The 20,569-nt window shown below is 45.7% G+C and overlaps 1 protein-coding gene across 1 annotated transcript in view; it reads left to right on the forward strand.

The window, feature by feature from the left end:
• Positions 1 to 20,569, forward strand: part of APOB (apolipoprotein B) — a 37,551-nt gene that overhangs the window by 479 nt on the left and 16,503 nt on the right. Inside the window, exons 2-20 of the mRNA XM_005874933.2 lie at positions 140 to 178; positions 1,231 to 1,346; positions 2,759 to 2,904; positions 4,897 to 5,050; positions 5,997 to 6,152; positions 7,662 to 7,786; positions 8,456 to 8,541; positions 9,704 to 9,923; positions 10,667 to 10,894; positions 11,113 to 11,230; positions 11,335 to 11,481; positions 12,203 to 12,414; positions 12,704 to 12,941; positions 13,465 to 13,641; positions 15,043 to 15,234; positions 16,101 to 16,268; positions 16,732 to 16,946; positions 17,758 to 17,925; positions 19,055 to 19,176. Of these exons, the coding sequence (XP_005874995.1) occupies positions 140 to 178; positions 1,231 to 1,346; positions 2,759 to 2,904; positions 4,897 to 5,050; positions 5,997 to 6,152; positions 7,662 to 7,786; positions 8,456 to 8,541; positions 9,704 to 9,923; positions 10,667 to 10,894; positions 11,113 to 11,230; positions 11,335 to 11,481; positions 12,203 to 12,414; positions 12,704 to 12,941; positions 13,465 to 13,641; positions 15,043 to 15,234; positions 16,101 to 16,268; positions 16,732 to 16,946; positions 17,758 to 17,925; positions 19,055 to 19,176 (3,027 nt within the window). The remainder of the gene's footprint in view (positions 1 to 139; positions 179 to 1,230; positions 1,347 to 2,758; positions 2,905 to 4,896; positions 5,051 to 5,996; positions 6,153 to 7,661; positions 7,787 to 8,455; positions 8,542 to 9,703; positions 9,924 to 10,666; positions 10,895 to 11,112; positions 11,231 to 11,334; positions 11,482 to 12,202; positions 12,415 to 12,703; positions 12,942 to 13,464; positions 13,642 to 15,042; positions 15,235 to 16,100; positions 16,269 to 16,731; positions 16,947 to 17,757; positions 17,926 to 19,054; positions 19,177 to 20,569) is intronic.

Consider the following 20,569-nt stretch of genomic DNA (forward strand, 5'->3'; position numbering starts at 1 on the left):
GGGGCTGGGGCCGGTTCTCCAGAACCTGCTTCCTCCTAAAAGAGAAAGGCGCTGTGGGTGCAGAGGTCCTCCCTATAAGACCCCAGGGCCCATCGGAAGACAGGAAAAACCCACAGTTGTCCTTCTCCATTTCTTACAGAAGACGAAGTGCTGGAAAATGTCAACCCGAGCTGTTCAAGTAAGGCATTTCCCCACTGGGCAGGGAAGGGCACCCCCAAACCCCCACCCACCCACCTGCACATCACGATGCTGGGACTAATGTGCACTGCACTGAGCCCAAGGAGCCATTTCTTGGGCCTCTGCCCACCCCCACGGGGTCTCAACTCCCTTCTACCTGACCTTCTGTCTATCCGTGGCCAGGGGTAGGGTGGGGGTAGGAATGTCATTCTGTTGGCCCCTGGACATTTTGAGAAATCACCATCCTGTTTGTCAGTGGCTAATCATTGATTCCAAGCACATGACTGTGAAAAAATGCTGACTTTAACCTTTGTGCAGAGACCCAGACACCCACCCCTTTGTATTTACCTGACCCCTAAGGGTCAAGGGAGCTGGCCTTGCAGTGGTACCCTGTGTTCTTCTGAGAGCAGGAGGGTGGCCTCTGACGGGGAAGCACTGCCATCTGGTGGGAATCTGCCATCACTGCAGCCTGGTGCCTGTCTCAAATGTCCTTTTTCTCAAATTGTTCAGAAAATTCCTCTCAAGCACAATGGCAACATTCCGATGTTTCTCCAGTCAGCCAAATACCCCTAATGCTTAATGAGCTTCGCCTCAGGTGTTTAGGAGCACCGAGAAAGAGCCACAGGATTGTGCTAGTTTCCAGCTGACCAGGCATTGGAGATGTCTGTTTTATGTTGTCCTCTTAATTTTCCAGTCTCTCCTATAGATTTTCTGAGCCCCACCACTTGAAAATCACCTCTTTGTATCTCAAATGACATATTCAAGGAAATCTAGCTAATTGAAACGTTAGCCCCAGCAAAACATAGTAGAGACATTAAATCTATAAAGGAAAATTCAGCATAATACGAAGTCAATTAAAAATAATTTGAAAAATAAAATGTAAAAAAAGAACAAACAAGCAGAAATCAACCATTTAACCTTTAATATAAATAAAAATAATTTGAGTTTAATTACCTTTTTTTTTTATTATCTATGCCCCTGCCCCTCCCTGCCCAGAACTGACTCTTAGGAGTTATTTCTGCTACGTGGCTGACTGATCTCTCCTCATTTTAGAAGGTACAACTCGATTCAAGCACCTCAGGAAATATGTATACAACTATGAAGCCGAGAGTTCCAGTGGAGCCCCCGCGTCTACTGATTCGAAGAGTGTCACCAAGATCAACTGCAAGGTAGGAGGGGGGGACACTGGAGGACCCGGAGGCCACGGCTGAGCAAACCCAGCTCACGCCAAGACGTTTGTGATCCCAAAGGGCTGGGAGCTGGCCCTCAGTGTGAAAGCCACTTTGCTGAGTTGTCTGCCACAGACACACACACACACACACACACAAAATTGCCACCCGGAGTTATTTTCCCATCAGTTTCTAAGATGTCATTGTAATTTAACATGACGAGGGAAGTCTGGTGGGTGAGCAAGGGGAGTGAGCATCTCAGGAGAGCATTCTGAAAGGCCGTGTTTATCATCTCAGTCAAATAGCATCTTTTACTAAAAACCAATGGGAAAGGGGAAAAATGGAAGCATGCAGTTTGTTCTCAAGTCCGACTTTTCTTATTGAGGCTGGGCGCACGCCTGTGTGTTCATATGGAACAAAGCTAAGAGCCACTATGGGGGTTCGCGTGGGGAAACCAGGCCAGGGAGCTGCCCTTGTCTTTCTAAGGCCCCTTTGTCTGTGTGGTCAAATAAGGTAGCCATTAGCCAAAGCGGCTATTTCAATGGAATAAAAGTAAGACTTCTGTTTCTTAGTCCCATCAGCCACATTTCAATGGCCCGAGAGCCACACCCAGCTGGTGGCTCCCATGTTAGATAGTGCAAATAGGGATCCCTTCCATCATATGGCAAGTTTTTTAACAGTTCTGGGTGACAAGTAGGGAGCTGTTTAAACGCCAGCCAAATGTGAAGGCTTGAATGGTTCCTAAGTGGGTTTGATTTTTCTGATTTTTTTTTGGTGTGTGCGACTTTAAGGACACCTTTGCTATTAAAACTAATGGTAGCCTTCCTCCCACTTCCTGTTTTTTCTTCTTAACTCCCACTCCTAGGCTACATGTCTTCTGAGCAGTCATAACTCTTTATAACTGAAGTGAGCACATCTAGAACCAGTAAAAGACATCCTCCTTGACATGTATGAGGGCAAGCTTAGAGACTTGGTACCCCAGAACAAAACATCAAAAATAGGGCCTGGCCGGTATGGCTCAGTGGTTGAGTGTCGACCTATGAACCAGGAGGGGACAGTTCAATCCCCGGTCAGGGCACATGCCCGGGTTGCAGGTTCTATCTCCTGTAGCAGACATGGAGGAGGCAGCCGATCAATGATTCTCTCTCATCATTGATGTTTCAATCCCTCTCTCTCTCTCCCTTCCCCTCTGAAATGAATAAAAATATATTTTTAAAAGTAGGACTATGTCTAGGTTGATTCAGGAGGGCTACTGAGGCCTGTTAAGGACACCTGTGGTGTTGGGGGGCAGATGCCGTGTTCCCCAACAGCATTCCCCTTGGCGTCTGACGGGAGGAAGCCCTGGGCCGCAGGGGTGGGGAATCTCACATTCTTGTTGGAGGGTCTCAATGTGCTGCTCCTCTGTCTTCTAGGTCGAGCTGGAGGTCCCCCAACTCTGCAGCTTCATCCTGAAGACAAGCCAGTGCACCCTGAAAGAAGTGTATGGCTTCAGCCCCGAGGGCCAGGCCTTGCTGAAGAAGGCCAAGAACTCCGAGGAGTTTTCTGCGGCCATGGCCAAGTAAGCAAGCGCGGGCCTGTGCATTCCAGCTCCTGAGCTTTCGGTGTTGTGTTGCGAGCTGTGTTGTGAGTGAGGGAGGGTGTGTGTGTGTGTGTGTGTGTCCACTAAGGTATGAATGTGTGTGTTGACAGTACGTACATACATGAATGTATTTGTATTCGATATTCACCATGGATCAGGGAATTGCTGAGTGTTCACAACAATCCAAGGGAGGAATGCATTGTTTACCCTCCCCTAGCGATGGTCCCCTAATTGTTATTTAAATGTGTTTCTGAAAGATCTCATGCTTAAATTCCTTGAGATAATAAAGCTGAGATGGTTTGTTCAAACACGGAAATTCTTGTATAAGGAATTAAGTAAGAGTGGGTGGATGGTGGTCTCCAGGGAGGGTCCCAGCAGGACTAGGTGCTGGGGCCTAGCCATGGCAGGGCAGGGGCTGCTCAGGCTTCTTATAGACTACAGTGGGAAACTGAGAAGCACATAAGGGGGTCCGGGCCTGGCCTCAGGGAGTCCAGGGGAGCGCAGGCCTGAGCCTTTGCCAGGACACCCCCACCGGTGTAGTCCTATGGTCCACCACTGGCACCTCTTCTGACTGATCGTGGCCACCTGGTACCAGTTGCTAAATACGTTGAACGTCGCCCCTGCCTCATCTTCCAATCACAAATTTTAAATTCCCACGAGTGTGGAAATACAGGCAGTCATAGATCCGTGGATTCGGTAGCATTGGAAACTCCCTGCCCATCTTTCGGTTGGCAGAGAAGGCCTTGACGCTGCTGTCTCTCATCAATGCACCTTATGTTATCTGAGACTTAGATGTATATGAGGGAGCAGGTACAGTGATGGAAGGGAGTGAGCAGTCGTTACATGTTGGTCCTTACCCTCCTCCAAACAAAAGGGACTCCTGCCCTTGACCACCTCAAGGCTTCGCAAGCCTGCGTCACAGTGTCTGGAACTTTCTGAGAGAGCGCAGAGCTGGGGAGACGTGCCTGTGCTCCTTCTCCTCCTGACTTAAGTAGAGCAGGTGTGGCAGGTGCTTTGAAATCCCCAAGAGGAAGTTCCCAAAGGGAAGTCCTTGAGAGTGAAGGCCTCGGACATGGCCTGAGACCATGTCAAAGAGTGAATGTCCAACAAGTGTGTGAAAAGGAGCTCAAATGGCCTAGCGGTCAGGAAATGCAACTGACGTCCTAGGATCTGTATCCCCTTATACTCATAAGATGACAAAAATGTGAAGCAGCTGTAGCACCTGTTGCAGGTGGGTCTGTGAGGAAAAGTATACTTTCATGCATTGTTGATGGAATGAGAACCATTAGTCAATATCTATTATTAATAAAAATCCTATAGCCTTTAGACAGCAGTTTTGCACTGCAGGACTCCAGTCCATGAAAAGAAAAGCAGTATAGTGTGTAAAGATATAGACATAGGGATGTTTATTTCAGTGTTGTTCATGTAGGAAAAAAAATCCAGAAAGGGAGAGAGTGAATGCCATTAAGTAGGGGAATGTCTGAATAATAATAACAACAACAACAACTCTATATAAGCATAGAATTCAGTGTTTTGCAGTTTTTTAGAAAGAATCTGTAGGGCTCTACCAAATGACTCAGAAGGATTTTCGTGGAGAATTGAAGGAAGGGAGATCGAGAAAAATGTGCAGAGTGCAATGCCATTTGTACAGAACAAGCACTGAGGAACTTTCTGTGTAGATGTTCTGAGTGGGGAGGGACGGCAGCAGAGCTATGGGTGGAGCAGAGAGGGGACAGGTGAGCCAGCATTAAAGGAAAAGAAATAAAAGAGTGCCAATCACATACACATACTTGTATAACTTTTTTAAAAGGCAGGGATATATTTCTAAAGAAAAGATGTAAAAAGAAAAACAATAAGTAAAATAAAAAACTTTAAAAGGCTGCAGAGCCACCCAGCTTATGTCCAACAGGCTCCTGCTGGGGAAAGGACACTTCTGTGACCACTCTCTCTCTCTCTCTCTCTCTGGGACAGGTTCGAGCTCAGACTGGCCACTCCCGAAGGGAAACAGGTTTTACTTTACCCAGACAAGGAGGAGCCCAAACACATCCTGAACATCAAGAGAGGCATCATTTCTGCCCTCCTGGTTCCCCCGGAAACGGAAGAGGACAAGCAAATGTTGTTTCTGGTAAGAATTTAGAAAGCTGGTAAGAATGGCCCGTTGACCTCATCTCCCCGTGTCTGAGCTGGGTCCCACTGTCTACATGAAGTGGAGTGTTGACTTAGCTACTGTGTTGTTTCTGGTGAGAATTTAGAAAGCTGGTAAGAATGGCCCTTTGACCTCATCTCCCCGTGTCTGAGCTGGGTCCACTGTCTACATGAAGTGGAGTGTTGACTTAGCTACTTACACAGGAGACCCTACATCCGTGTGAAACACCAGTGCCCACGGCTTTCCTGTCCTCTGGGCTCAGTGTCAGATCGTCCCAAGCAGATCTAATGTTACAGCAGTTCCTAGGGAGCCCTGGCCACCCTACTCCTTTGTTGGGTTATGTTCTATTCCCACAAGGTGCAACATGGTGAAGCCTATAAGTGTTGCAAACACAGGAAAATGATTGAACCGGTTGCCAGCCTCATTTAAGAATTCAAGGTTTCAATTTGAGAGAATTCCATTTCCTTCAGTCCCACGACCATTTTTGAGCCCTTGCTGGGTTCTCGGTTCTAGACTTCATCACAGTTGGAGAACACAGAGCTGCATCCTGAGGAGACCTTTCCTTGGGGCCTTCTTGGGGCCTGGGGGGAGAATCAGAACAGTACAACCCAAGGCAGATGGAATCCATGTTGTTAATGAGCAGAGGAGAAAATGTTCTGAGAGCACAGAGCATAAAGTCAGAGTCGGCTGGGTCCTAGGCGGCCAGGCCACTTTGCCTCGGAATCAAAACCCTCTTCCCCGTGTCCTCACCGCACCTCTGGCTGGCCAGGCACCTGCAATGCCCACGCTTTGCCTGGGGGAAGAAGGTCCCTCCAAATCCATGTCGTTCCTACCTTCTCTTCCAGCTCCTTTCCCAGCCCTTTCCAAAGCACCTAAGGATATTTTCCCACGTTGAATATGCCTGTGGTATCTTCTGCTCCCATAGGATACCGTGTATGGAAACTGTTCCAGTGACGTTACCGTGAAAACGAGGAAGGGAAACGTGGCAACAGAAATATCCATCGAAAGAAACCTGGAGAAGTGTGACCACTTCAAGCCTGTTAGCACAGGAGTGAGCCCACTGGCTTTGATCAAAGGCCTGGTAAGTCTCACATCAGCATTGCTGTTCTCACTATCCTCTTTGTTAGCAAACTTCTGGAATGTAGAGCTAGCAGGGATCTCAGAGAAGGACCTGCCCAGCCTCCTCTTCTTATAGACTACAGTGGGAACCTGAGAAGCACGTAATGGAAGGGCTGCCCAAGGCCACATGGCCGGTTATGAGGTGATCCAGCACTAGAATCAGGTTTCTCACTTCCAATCCAGAACTCTGTCCTTTTTGCTGTCATTCTGTCATTGGCACCAAATCTTCTGCCATCACTTGAGAATAATGACTGGCCATCCCTCAGAAGGCTCCAAGACCCAGTGTAGGCGAGCAAGCCACATACTGTTCCTTCCTGTGCAAGGGCTGGATGTCTGCAGCTCTAAGCCTCTAGCCTCCAAGAAAGTCCCAAGACCTGGGTTCTGCCCTTCTCTCCCACTAACTCCCATGGAGTGGCATGGCTGAGAGCACACCAGGGTCCTGTCTTTCCAGTCCATGTATGACCCTGATCCATGCCTGGCCCCTCTGTCTCCTGCCTGGGACATGCCCTCGGTACTAACCTCTAATTGTCCTTAACGAAGGTCATGTAGCACCACATTACCTGAGCTTACCTAATGCTTATAATATCTCCTGGACATGAATCACAGCTTAACTCGGTAAACACAAAGGACTTGAGCAATCATGCCATGCCTGGCAGTGCTTCTGGTCACTGTCCTTGGCCTAGAAAACAGGGAGTCTGGTAACCACAGGGCCATCGCCAAAAAAGGCCAGTGCCCTGGTGTCTGTTGTTTTTCCTAAGCAGCTACTGTGTGCTCAGCCCCACTCTGGGCAGCACCGAGGGAGGGTCAGTGGCAGGTGAATGTGGACCTTGTCCTCAAGGTGTTTTCAGTCTAATGCGGGAATATGGTTCATACACACGTCAACTAAGGACAAAGATGATATAGTGATGAACTGAACAGGTCAGACAAACAGTCCTAGGCCTGACCACAAAGGGGAAAGCACTAGTCACAGAGCTCGTTGGGCAAAGCAGCTGGTAAAAACAGTTAGAAGAAATGATGGGTGAACATCATTGAGTCTAGCTCAGTTTCACAGAAGATGTGGAGCATGAGACTGAAAGATACAAAGGATGTATCAATGGAAGAGAGACACAAGGATGGGCTTCCAGGCAAAGGAAACACGGGGACCAGTAGTGTGTGAAGTAGTAATGTGTAGTGGGGCAGGTATGTGTAGGATGCCAGGCTGTATATCCTTTGTGCAGGATGAGGTGTCCAATGGGGCAGAATAAGAAGAGTCTGTAACTTGACTCAGTTTTGGGTATGCCAAGTTATTCATCCCCTTGTCTAAATGTCAAGTACCAAGTTCTCTTCTTCAACCAAGTTTGTCTAATGGTACAGAATTCCCACTCTCTCCCCACCTGACCCCTTCTTCCTTGAAGGTAAATGCCTATGGCAGAAGACTCAGGTTCAAGCCCCAGGGACTGATCAAAATGCTTTTCCCTCCTCTCATTCACAGACACAACCCTTGTCAACTAAGATCAGCAGCAGCCAGTCCTGCCAGTACACCCTGGACCCCAAGAGGAAGCATGTGTCAGAAGCCATCTGCCAGGAACAACACCTGTTCCTACCTTTCTCCCACAAGTAGGTCACCTGCTGCACCCCTGGTTTATCAGTGAATGGGTTCGGGGTGAGCTGAATGCCTCTCAGCTTCCCTGGTCCAGGCTAGGCTGTGAAGAAGTACAAAGCAGAGCCCATCCCTGACCCCTTTTCAAGCTAACAGGTGATTTGTTAGGAAAAATCTTAGACAATGCAAAACGATTTGAGACCAACGAAGGATACCTGAGACCCAGACTTTAAGGGTTATAGGTCAGGAAAATCCAGGATCATTGCAGGCTGCCCTGGTTAGAAAGACTTTGTGGAGGATTTGGAATTTAGACTGGAGACCTATGTATCCAAATCCATTTTGAAAACTGATCAATCAACTAATGTTTATTGAATAACTTATATTCTTGGCACTGTGTGGTGGGAGATACCAAGGAATTTTGAGGGACAGACTTAGTCCTTTACTCTCCAGACACTCCAAACTGGTTGAAGGTATAAGGTGCATATGTCCTTTGATAGAAGGATAGCTAGTGTGACCAGGAGGAGGTGGGGGCTGTTTATTAGGAGGGTCAGGATGTTTGGATTTAACTACGGTTTGAAAGGTGGGCAGGACTTAGGTAGAAGTGCAGACAGGGGTAACATTCAACATGAAGTTACTCTGGGGAGTGGGCCATCCCTTCTTACCTGCTGTCCTTCCTTTATTTCCAGGGACAAGTATGGAATGATGGCACTGGTTACACAGACTTTGAAACTTGAAGATACACCAAAGATCAACAGCCGCTTTTTTGATGAAGGTAAGACTTTATACCCACATGTTTGCCAGGGCTGGGGAATCTGCCCAACATGGTCCACATGTCATAGCTTAGCTCTTTGATGGGGCCCAGGAAACATCTTCTGACTAAAGAGTTAAGTGGGCTCTGGTGTTCTAGCTGTGGGCTACTCTAGTGAGAAAGCATGTTCATTTGAGAATGTCAGAGTGACAATGACATACAGGAATGGGAGAAGTTTCCCAAAGCTACCTAGGTTTTTGTAAGTAGGCAACTGGCCTCCTAAGTCTAACTTTCTAACCTCATACACCCTGTGATAAGACCTTGAACCTGGGGCAAGTGGCAGAGAGCCTTCGGAATCAGGAATCAGTCTTTGGTAGGGACTTCAGAAATCTCAAGCCCAACTCTAGCCCTGCATTTGTCTTGTATTTAAATCTGTCTTATGCATTACTTCATTGTTCTCAGCAACCTGTGATGTTAGGTGGTAACAATGTGTGCTTTTACACTCCTTCTGCAGAAAAGAAAATGGCACATAGAGGGGCTTAGTGATGTATTCGAGGTCATAGAATATTAGAGGTGGTACAAAAGGAGGTCCTATGTTTAACCTAAGCCAGAACTCTTTCCAATACACATTTCCATGCTGAATTACACACACACACACACACACACACACACACAGATCCTCCCTAGCAGGTCAGAGGAGGATACTAGAAGGGACACAAAAGGATCCTCCTGTCCTAACAAGATGCTGTTAGATTCAACTGGAAGAAATGATGGGTGAGCCTCAGCTCTCGCTTTAGCTGTAACCATATTAGCAGCAGCACCTAATCAGGGGTTCTTGTGGGCAGAGAGGGCATCTGATACCACATTCAAATATGCCTGGATTCAATTCCAGCTCTGCCTCTTATACCCAGAGAGGGCTTGGACAAGGCAAGACACTCCAACATGAATCTTAATTCTCTTATCTTTAAATTGAGGAGTAATACTCACTCATAGTGTGATGACTCAGTGAAAACCTTGAAGTCACATGCCTAGCACAGAGCCAGATACATAGTAAGCCCTGATACAGGATAGTTTTTTTTCTTCTCCCCTTTGCTGAAACCTCACTGATTCCCAGTCTCCAGTAGACCAAGATAGGATTGAGCTGTAGAGGTAAGCAAGGGTTCCTTTGACACTTTCCTCCTTCCAGGTACCGAGGAGGTGGGTCTTACCTTTGAGACCACCAAGTCTACATCACCTCCAAAGCAGGCCGAGGCCATTGTCAAGACCCTCCAGGAGCTTCAAAAACTGCACGTCTCCGAGCAGAACGCCCAGAGAGCTAACCTCTTCAGTAGACTGGTCACTGAGCTGCGAGGCCTCAACAACGAGGCAGTCGCATCCCTCTTGCCAAAGCTGGGCGAGGTGTCCAGGTATTTCTTCAATGGTGGCAGCTCCGTCTTTCATAGGTTATACACCTATGGCAGTGCTGAACCTTGGCCAAACAGAAAAGCTCAGGGGCCACTGAAATATTGACCCAGCTAGTCAATCAGTTCACGTTTGCTGGAGAAATAGCAGCTAAGCTGCCTAGAGTTCCATGGGGAACACACGCATACTTTGCATCTAAGACAGATATGTATTTTTTTTTAAATAAGAAGAAAATATTTCCCACATTTTGATGGGTATCGTCTCATTCCTTGTTCTGTTACCCTAGAAGGTTTCAGAGACAAAGAAGTCTGGCCTTTTGGAAGCCTCTTAGTGGGAAGAGAGCTCAAGCAAACAAAATAATACTGTGGTTTCTGTATACGTCAAGGCACTTGCTCTTAGTGCTGTGAAGGTCAGAGAAGAAAGTGAGGGCTGAGATGAGACCATGTTGATATTTTCTTGACTTGTTCTGTGTCCTGGCCAAAGGACAGTGGTAACGGTGCTCTTTGAGTTATAAGACCAGAGGTCCTTCTTCAGACTTGGTGCCACGATGCCTCTTCTGTGGCTAATGCTCAGAGGGAAGACTTCCTGGTCCTTGGAATAATGGTTCTTGGGTCTGAGTTGGATTTTGAAATAGGTTGGATTGAACAGTGAATAAGGGAAATAAGGGCAGAAGGAATACCACGGGCCAAGGAGCTTTTAGCTGCCTTGAAGGTGACCTATGTAACTTTCTCTGTCCTTTCCTCCTCAGCCCCATCACTTTGCAAGCCCTGATTCAGTGCGGACAGCCCCAGTGTTACACTCACATCCTCCAGTGGCTGAGAAATGAGAAAGCCAACCCACTTCTGATAGATGTTGTGACCTATTTGGTGGCCCTGATCCCAGGGCCCTCAGCCCAGAGGCTGCAGGAGATCTTTAACACAGCGAAGGAGCAGCAGAGCCGGGCCACTTTCTATGCTCTGAGTCATGTGATCCACAAGTAAGTTTTCCCCTGGTTCTCCTCATAGGAGCTGAGGAACACCCACATCTCTATATTAAGAGTGTACCCCTTCTTCTGCATTCAGACTCTGATGCTCACTCTTGTTTTTGTCCTGGTCTTTTTGAGAGTAATGACTTGAAATAAGAAATCAGCAAACGCAGTTTGGATTTTAAGATAAACCTAGTCATGCTTACTGAGTCCTAACTCTTATTCTGTAGCTATCATAAGACACACCCTACAGCGACTCAAGAGCTGCTGGACATTGCTGATTACCTGTTGGAGCAGATTCAAGATGACTGCACTGGGAATGAAGATCACACCTACTTGAGTCTGAGGGTACTTTTATCTTTTGTATAATATGCATCATTTCAGAAGCACTTTTCCTGGGCACCTCTTCCTTCTCCTGCATCCTGATTCCCTCTGGTTGCTTTTCAATGCAGGTCATTGGAAACATTGGCGGAACCCTCCAGAAGCTCACCCCAAGACTCACATCTTCAGTCTTGAAATGTATCAAAAGTACAGCGCCATCCCTGCTGATTCAGAAGGCTGCTATCCAAGCCCTGCGGAAAATGGAAAATAAAGACGAGGTAAGGTCCACAGAGGAGGTCTTAAATTGAACATTATTCAGACTGACAAGGATTTGGAATGCAAGCCTAAATCTCATCATTCTATGGACTTAATTCTACTGCTTTCTAATTGTAAATTTTCAGCAAGCCTATTGACTTGACTGCCTGGCAGTATGTGAACATGAGAGAAATATTTGACCTTGCTGCTGCTCCAGAATGCAGAGTTCGAAATGTTCACTATGTGCTACCCTCCTCCCAGATCCAACATCACGTTCACTCTCATCTTAGGAAAATAGGACTGATTTTCCCCAATCTAAAATAGCCAACCTACCCCCATCTTAGGTGGCAATGGCTCCATATCTTTGGATTCTACCTTGTTTATTAGCGCCAACTCTCACTATCCCTTTCAACCTTTACCCTCATATTGAAATAATTTATGTTAAAAACAACTTTATTTTCAGTGAGTGGCAAGTCTCCAACAAGTCATAACTTGGCCATAACTTGCATATTTTAGTGAAATTGAATTTGACATGCATTTGATCGGAGTCTTCTGAGAACCCCTCCTTGAGCTGGTTGCTCTGGGAAACACTAGCAAGAAGATTCAGTACCAGCATTAGAAGAGTTATTAAAGAGAAATTTGGCTTATACATAATAAATTGCTTACAAACCATGCCCAGTGTTTGCCAGGCTTGTTCTGTGTCAACCAAAGGACAGTGGTAACAATCTCCTCCTTTGGCTCCAGGTGCGGGAAGTCCTCCTTCAGACTTTCCTGGATGAGGCCGCTCCAGGGGATAAGCGCCTGGCTGCCTACCTCATGCTGATGAGGGACCCTTCTCAGTCAGACATTAGCAAAGTCACCCAGCTTCTCCCGGGGGAACAGAATGAGCAAGTGAAGAACTATGTGGCCTCCCACGTTGCCAACATCTTAAACTCAGATGAACTGTATGTCCAGAGGTAAGTCAGAGTCGTTTCCCCCCACCTGTTACCAAGGGCAGAAATTCCAAACCTAGATTGGGATTTAGCCACTGACTGTTCTTTCTAAAGCATTCTTTCTTCTGGAAAACAAAAAAACAAAAACAAAAAAAAACACTTGTTCAAAAGTAGAGCAGACCTCAGCCAAACTCTTGGGGGCAAACTCATGAATTTGGTAACAATTGGAAATCCATCTTTACTTGGGGTGAGAGAGATAATGCATAAGTTCCATGATGTGTCAGCTCAAAATATACTCCTTCTTTTCATCTAGTTTGAAAGAGTTAGTGAAAGAAGCTCTGAAGGACTCTCAACTTCCAACTGTCATGGACTTCAGAAAATTTTCCCGGAACTACCACTTTTCCAAATCCGTTTCTCTTCCATCCCTTACCCCATTCTCAACCAAACTCGAAGGCAATCTTATATTTGATCCAGATAATTACCTGCCTAAAGAAAGCATGCTGAAAACGACCCTCACTGTCTTTGGATTTGAATCAGCTGACCTCTTTGAGGTAAGTGTGAGGCTGGGAAGAGTTGTGTTTTCTAGCCCATTGTGTTCTACACCATAAATAGAAAGTCAAGAGATCCATGAGCCAGCAGGAGAGGAACAAGAATGATCACTTTGAGGCCTTTTTCTTCCCACCTCCCTGCCTCCCTGTGAGGGGTCATCTGAAGCATGACTTCTTATTGTGACTGGAAATTTAGATGTCTCAGAAAAGACCTTAGACCTAAAATCCAAGGAAGTACATGAGGTGTGCTGTCAGACAGACCTACCAACTCTGAATCTTTGATTTAATTATTTGTTCTCTCTAAACCTTAGCTGCCTCTTCTGGAAAAAGGCAAATAATAAGTTCTGTCTTTCAAGGTTCTACTAAGATTTAAATAATGCAACTCCTGAGTAGTGCTAAGCTCAGTTTCTATCTTACGGTATTCACCAAATACTTGTTTAATTGGATGGACCTAAAGAGGGAAATGAGAGGTGGAAATACGACAAGGAAACCTGATAGCATTTTCTTCCCTGGTTTTCTTTCTCAGCTTGGTTTGGAAGGAAAAGGGTTTGAGCCGACCCTGGAAGCTTTCTTTGGGAAGCAAGGATTTTTCCCAGACAGTGTCAACAAGGCTCTGTACTGGGTTGATGGTAAAGTTCCTGATCGTGTCTCTGAGGTCCTGGAGGACCACTTTGGCTACACCAAAGATGATAAACGTGAGCAGGTATGTGTTTGTTAAGAATCCTCTTAAGGAAAGCTTTGGGTCTCCGTGCAAAAACATTCTTTTTCTAAACCTGGAAGCAACCTGGAAGCAACTATTTAACTGAAGTGACAACTATGACTTTTATTAATCAGTCCCATGAAAGTAAGAACCAGTATCTTCTGCCGTATGGGCCTCCTGGCGATGTAGAGTGCCCAGGAACCAGACTTTTTAGAGGCACCAAAGCCTATTGACTAAGAGTGTGAACTCTGGAGCATGGGTTTGAATTCTTACCTCACTGTCTTCAAGCTATGCAACCCTAGGCATGCTTCTTGATATTATGTCTGTCTGTTTCTGCATCTCCAGAGTGCTAATAATAACCCATACCTTACAAGGTTATTTAAAGACTAAATGCGATAAAGTATATAAAACATTAAGCAGAGTGCCTGGCTCTGATACTGATTATTCAATAAACAGATACTATTAATAATTTTTAAATTCATATTTTCATTATTATTCACTTATTTCTTTGGCTGTCACTCAGTGCAATAGCTTAATGAAAGCAAAATTCACATTGAAGCTAGCAAAAGCCCCCACTGACGGAGTAGAAAATAGATTGTATAATCTGGAGCTTCTTGGTCTTTAATGTTTTGCTACCCAGAGTGTGGTCCAGTCATTGGCATCAAATCAAAGTTTGTTAGAAATGCAGGTTCTCAAGCTCCACTGGGATCTACTGAATCCAAGCCTGCGATTTAATAGGATCCCCAGGTAACTTGCACACACATTTCATTTGAGAAGCAGGGAAGTCATTTACTCCTAGGTGCTCACAGATGGTCCCACCTCCATCTTCTAATCTACTGACCTCCACTTGAGGCTGAGGGTCCTTGATCTATTTTGAGTCTGTCAATCACTCTTTTCTCTCTCAATGCCTAAGCATCAGTCTATGGAATTCTGATTGCTAAGGAAAAGCTTGTCAAGTATCAGGTGTTTTTCAAGCATTTGGCCAATTTATTTGGCAGCTCATTTTCCCAAGAAACCCCTACCTACTATTCTTCCGTAGACAAAGGAGAGAGGGTATAAGCAGGGGAGGGGGTGGGGGATAGAGGATTTGCTCATTGTGGGGAGCCATAGGGATCCTAGCATCCTGGAGAGTAGAGATCCCTCTTACTATGCATTCACTATTCAAGGTAAGAACAGTGGGGAAGCACCACTGTTCCTGACAAGACCTCAGTTTTTTTATCTCAATTTGGAGAAGCTCTTTATCCTTCAAATAAGAGGCGAGAGCCTGATTCCAGTGTCTGCCCTGTACCCTACCCTGACTGTTTGTGTTTAGGTCCATCGTGGTCAGCAGACAGGCCCCATGTCAGAAACCTAAAGGTGTTTGACAGCTCTGACATCTCACTAGATATGTTGTTAAAATCCTAGGACATGGTCAAAGGAATTATGGGTAATGTTGAGAAGCTGATCAAGGACTTGAAATCCAAAGATTTCCCAGAAGCCAGAGCCTACCTCCGCATCTTAGGAGAGGAGCTTGGCTTTGTCAAGCTCGACGACCTCCAGCTCCTGGGAAGGCTGCTCCTGAATGGTGTCCGTACTCTGAAGGGGATCCCCCACATGGTAAGTGGGTCAGGCCCCATCATGGGTGGTGAGATTAGCCTGTGCTCTTTCTAGATCTCCCTGCAGATTCTAGCCACACAACCCAGCAAAAGTGCATGAGCTTCCTTCAAAGGTTTGCCTTGACGTTCAGTGAAGAAGATTGTTGGATCACAGGGAATTGGTAACATTTAGAAATTAAACTGTTAGATATATCTCTTAAGAGCATTCATTTATTCATGTGGAAAACAATGCTACAGGTTTATTTTAATATTGAAATGATGCAGTGATTATGAAAGGACATATTTGGTCAATTGTAATCTATTATCTAAATGTGAGCTAGTTTTTATTAATTTATTAAGAAGGGAGAAAATATGGACATTTACTCCCTAGGATTTAATAAATAGTTTGCTTTAAGAAAATATCTCAAGTTATTTTCTAGCTACATCTTAAAAAACAAAAGCCAATGAATACTAATATGTACGTCATCTCAATAACTCAGTTTCAAAAAATTAGTGGCTTTTAAATTCATTTTATCATAACATATTGTACTTCAAGTAAATCTTCATTTACATTTAGACTCCAAAAAACCAGAATGAAGCCATGCCAGGTAGTGAGACTTCAATCCCAAAAGCTCTGAGGCCCAGCAAAGTCTTAAATGCCTTCTGAATCACCAGTTGAAAATGATATGATATCTATCCAGGGCAATATTTTATATTCCAATGTGTTGAAATCAATAATTCATGTTTACTTATTATACTATTCAGCTAATCTATGCTAGATCCTTCCTTTCTGGCGAAGAAGAATTATTGTCTAATGGGAGGGAACATTTCACAAAGCCCACTTCGAGGAGGCTGATGTTTCGTGATTCTCCCCTGTTGGGTCTACAGGTCGCAGAGGCCCTAAAGAAAGGTTCAAAGAATGACTTGTTTCTTCACTACATCTTCATGGACAATGCCTTTGAACTCCCCACTGGACTTGGGTTACCCCTGCAAGTGTCCTCCTCTGGAGTCCTCGCTCCTGGAATCCAGGCTGGGGTGAAACTGGAAGTAAAAGATGTAAGAGTCTGTTCACCTTCTTATTCCTCCAGTTGTTCTTTTCCTCCTGGGTTGTGCCCTTGTGCAACTTTCAAATGTGTTTCCAGTTCAAGGTGAAGTGCCTCATCAGTGCAATCACCACATTCATGTTTATGAAAAACTTTAGGGTTCCACCTCGCGAGCTGCCACGGGGCATGGTGGTCACACGAGAACTCAGCTATTCTCTCAATACATGCGGATTCCTGTCATCTTTTTATCTCATGCTTAAAGTTAACTTGGGCACTTTCTCATCCTGGGTATCAGTGTTGTCTGGATAATAGAGAATGGAGAACTTGGCTTTTCTTCCTTCAATCAAATCACAGTAATGTTTGCTGAGGTGTGATCTATCCAGACATGTTTGCCCAGGGATGGGGAGGTGGCTTGATCTGATTTCATGGGACTAAAGTAGTTAACAAAGCTGAACAGGTCATTTTCTGACTTACAGAAGATGCAGATGGAACTGGTGACAAAGCCCTCTGTGTCTGTGGAGTTTGTGACAAATATGGGCATCGTCATTCCAGACTTTGCTAGGAATGGGGTCCAAATGAACACGAACTTCTTCCATGAGACGGGCTTGGAGGCCCGAGTTGGCCTAAACTTGGGGCATCTGAAGTTCAGCATTCCAGCTCCAAAGAGGCCAGTCAAGCTGTTCAGTGTCAGGTAATTCTTTCAGTTAATTCTGACTAGCCAGTTAGAAAGAGAATCGAGTCTGTACCTGCAGGACTTGGCCAGGCCAGACAGTTAATTGAGATAATTCTGGCCCCAGTGGATATGTGGTGACAGAGGGAGAGAAGGTACTGGATTACCTATTTTTAACCTAGCTAGACTCACTAAAGAATTAGTTTCCCCAACCTTTCACATTTTACTAAATAGAGACTAAAGACCTACTGATTAACTAGTTGTTATTAGGTTGTGATTCTTTGTTATTCATCTGTTTGTTTTGAGAATGAAAAAACACTAGCTCTAGAGAAATCATCCTTGGGAGTGTGTGTGTGTGGGTGTGTGTGTGTGTGTGTGTGTGTGTGTGTGTGTGTGTGTGTGTGTTTAATGCAGATGGAAAAAAGCCAGTAGAGACTGAGATTTCAGATGAAAGGGAGACAGGGAACTTCTTACCCTGCATCACAAGAAGGAAGGAACACACCTGAAGTCAGGTCCCAGCGATAGTTATTTAACACCTCTGAGCCTCTGTTTTCTGTGTAAAATTAGGCTCCTCGTACCTGCTTTTGTGGGGATTACAGATAACAAATGTAAATAACCTAGTGCAGTGTCTGAAACATAGAGTCACTGTGATTGTTAGCATTGTTGATGTTCTTCTTACTATGATTTGTTTCAGAGTAAATCAAAGAATTTGAGGTGGGTTTAACCGGGGGTGGGTGGATAGAGAGGACAAGATAAGGGGACATTTGTGATCAGTGATGTTCATTTTGATTCATGACTTGGAGATAAGTCGGGATTTTTCTTTCTTCACTAGTAACACAATGCATTTGGTCTCTACCACCAAAACGGAATTGATTCCACCTCTAAAGGAGAACAGAAATTCCTGGTCAACTTGCAAGCCTTTCTTTACTGGCCTGAACTACTGTACCACAGGCACTTACTCCAACACCAGTTCCTACTCTCCTCTGACTGGAGACACCAGGTCAGTCATGCTCAATGTCCCACCCAGCATCTGCTTACCTTCTACATTATGACCACATAGCAGGGCAACGGAAAAAATGCCATGTATTATAGGCCTGTTTCACAAGCCTCAGGGATTTGCACCATCTAGTAATTATTTAAAACAGTGGTCCTCTACCCAGCACACCTGAAGGTTACACAAATTCCTGCCTAAACTTTGAGTCTAGGACTGGGTTCTTCCATAGGAGGGAAGGGAGTGGCAGTATTGGAAGGTGAGGAGTCATGAACACTGAGGGAAGTCTTAGCTCAAAAAATAAATAGCCAAGTAGATTTTCTCATACTACCCCGAGGGACCTACACCCATTGCCATTGAGAATCACTCCTTTAAAAGCACCTCTTTGGCCCTGGTCGGTGTGGTCAGTAATTGGAACATCAACCTGCGAACCGGAGGATGGTGGGTTCGATTCCCTGTCAACACACAAGTGGAAGGCCGCCAATGGATGTGTCTCTATCATTTTGATATTTCTCCGTTTCTTCTCTCTCTCTCCCTCTCCCTCTCTCTCTCTATCTCCCCCCCCCCCCCCCCCCCCCCGACTTCCACTCAATCAAAAAAAAAATCAATGGAAAAAATATCCTTACTCCTTGGGTGAGGATTAAATAAATAAATTTATAATTAAGTAGTAAAAGCATCTCTTTGTAGAAGGTGCCCCCTCTTTCTCCTTATGCATTAGATGAGGGGCTCACAGCACAGATTCCGATTTTCTTCTAACTCTGTTTCTGAGCCTCCAGATACATTGGGGTGGCCTTTCCTGGAGTCCATTGTTATCCAAAGCCCTCGCCTTGCTTAAAAGCTACTTGTCTTCAACCCCCTACCCCACTTCCACTGCTTGGTCTCATCTTTGCTGACACAACCAGCAACTCCTGCTGCTCTGCTTGTCCAGACACCCTGGGAATCCTGGGTTTTGTCCTTGCCTTGGGCTCTTGGAGGGACTGAAAGGGACCATAAAGCTCATCACTAGTGAAGGAGAAGAGTCAATGTTAAAAAAAAGGACCATGTTTTTGTTGCTATTGAGGCTAAGTTGCTTTGTTGACGTTCTCATCATCATAGAAAGCTCTAACATCATTCACTCTATGCATTGTGGCATCTTCAGATATGAACTGGAACTGCGGCCCACGGGAGAAGTGGAGCAGTATTCTGCCAGCGCAACCTACAATCTCCAGAAAGAGGGCAAGGCCCGGGTGGACACACTGGAGTTTGTAGCTCAGGCAGAAGGTAAGTATTCAGAAAAGGGCTCTTCCATCTTTGCCCTCAGTCTCAGGTCCAGAACTCACAAGGAGGACATCTTCAAGTTAATGTGTATAACAAATAGGTACTGAGTGCCTGATATGTGCCGGGCCTATTCTTAGAGCTGAGGCTAGAACAGTAAACAGTGAGATGGTTTCTGCCCTCATGGAGTTTATAGTAACCTAGAGGCCCAGTGCATGAAAATTCGTGCACTTGTGGGGTGGGGATGGGGGTCCCCTCAGCCCAGCCTGCGCCCTCTTGAAGTCCAGGACCCCTCGGGGGATGTCCATCTGCTGGCTTAAGCCCACTCCCTGGGGGATCAGGCCTAAGCTGACAGTCAGACATCCCTCTGACAGCCCAGGAGCCCTCAGGGGATATTTGACTGATGGCTTAGGCCCACTCCCTGCGGGGAGCGGCCTAAGCTGCAGTTGGACATCCTTAGCACTGCCATGGAGGTGGGAGAGGCTCCTGCCACTGCCGCTGTGCTCGCAGCTGTCAGCCCAGCTTGTGGCTGAGCGGAGCTCCCCCTGTGGGAGTGCACTGACCACCAGGGGGCAGCTCCTGCATTGAGCATCTGCCCCCTGGTGGTCAGTGCACACCACAGCAACCAGTCGTTCTGGTCATTCTGCTGTTAGGGTCAATTTGCATATTACCCTTTTATTATATAGGATAACCAAAGTAAATATTGAGAATGTCAAGATTGGTGCTGAGGAGAAAAATAGGACATAGAGGAATCCAAAGAATCTTGGGAGTAGGAAGAGACGGGAAGGCAGTGCCATTTCGAATGATACAGTCTCGCCACTAGAGGGAGCATAAAAGAGAGACTTGAAGGAAGTAATGGGATAAGCCATATGGAAAGCTTTACAAGCTGAGGAGCCAGCAAGTACAAAGGCCCTGAGGCAGGTGTATGGCTGCTATGGTTGAGGAAAAGGAAGGAAGCCAGTATGACTGAAGCAGAGAGATTAGGGAGGAAATGGTAGGAGATGAGGTCAGAATGAAAGCGGAGGTGGAGAAAGAATAGCCTTGTAGGTTTCGGTAAGGACATTGGCTTTTACTAAGTGAAATAAGAGGCCACAGGAGAGTTTTCACGATTTGATTTATGTTTATGTTGAGGAAAGACTCTAGGGGCACAAAGGCAGAGAAATTAGTATGTAGGCTATGGCAGTAATCCAAGCCAAAGGTGGTGGGGCTTTGGATTAGAGCAGTGGCCTAGGAGATCTGAGATGTGATTGGATTCTGGCCATATTTTTAAGACTAGGCTGACAAGATTTGCTGATATAGTGGGTGTTGAGTGTAAAGAAAAAAGGGATCCGACGACTGTAAGTTTTTTTGGCCTGTGCAACTGAATAATGGAGATGCCATTTACTGAGCTAGGAAAGGC

This window comes from Myotis brandtii, unplaced genomic scaffold (assembly GCF_000412655.1).
Source record: "Myotis brandtii unplaced genomic scaffold, ASM41265v1 scaffold454, whole genome shotgun sequence".
NCBI classification, from domain to species: Eukaryota; Metazoa; Chordata; class Mammalia; order Chiroptera; family Vespertilionidae; genus Myotis; species Myotis brandtii.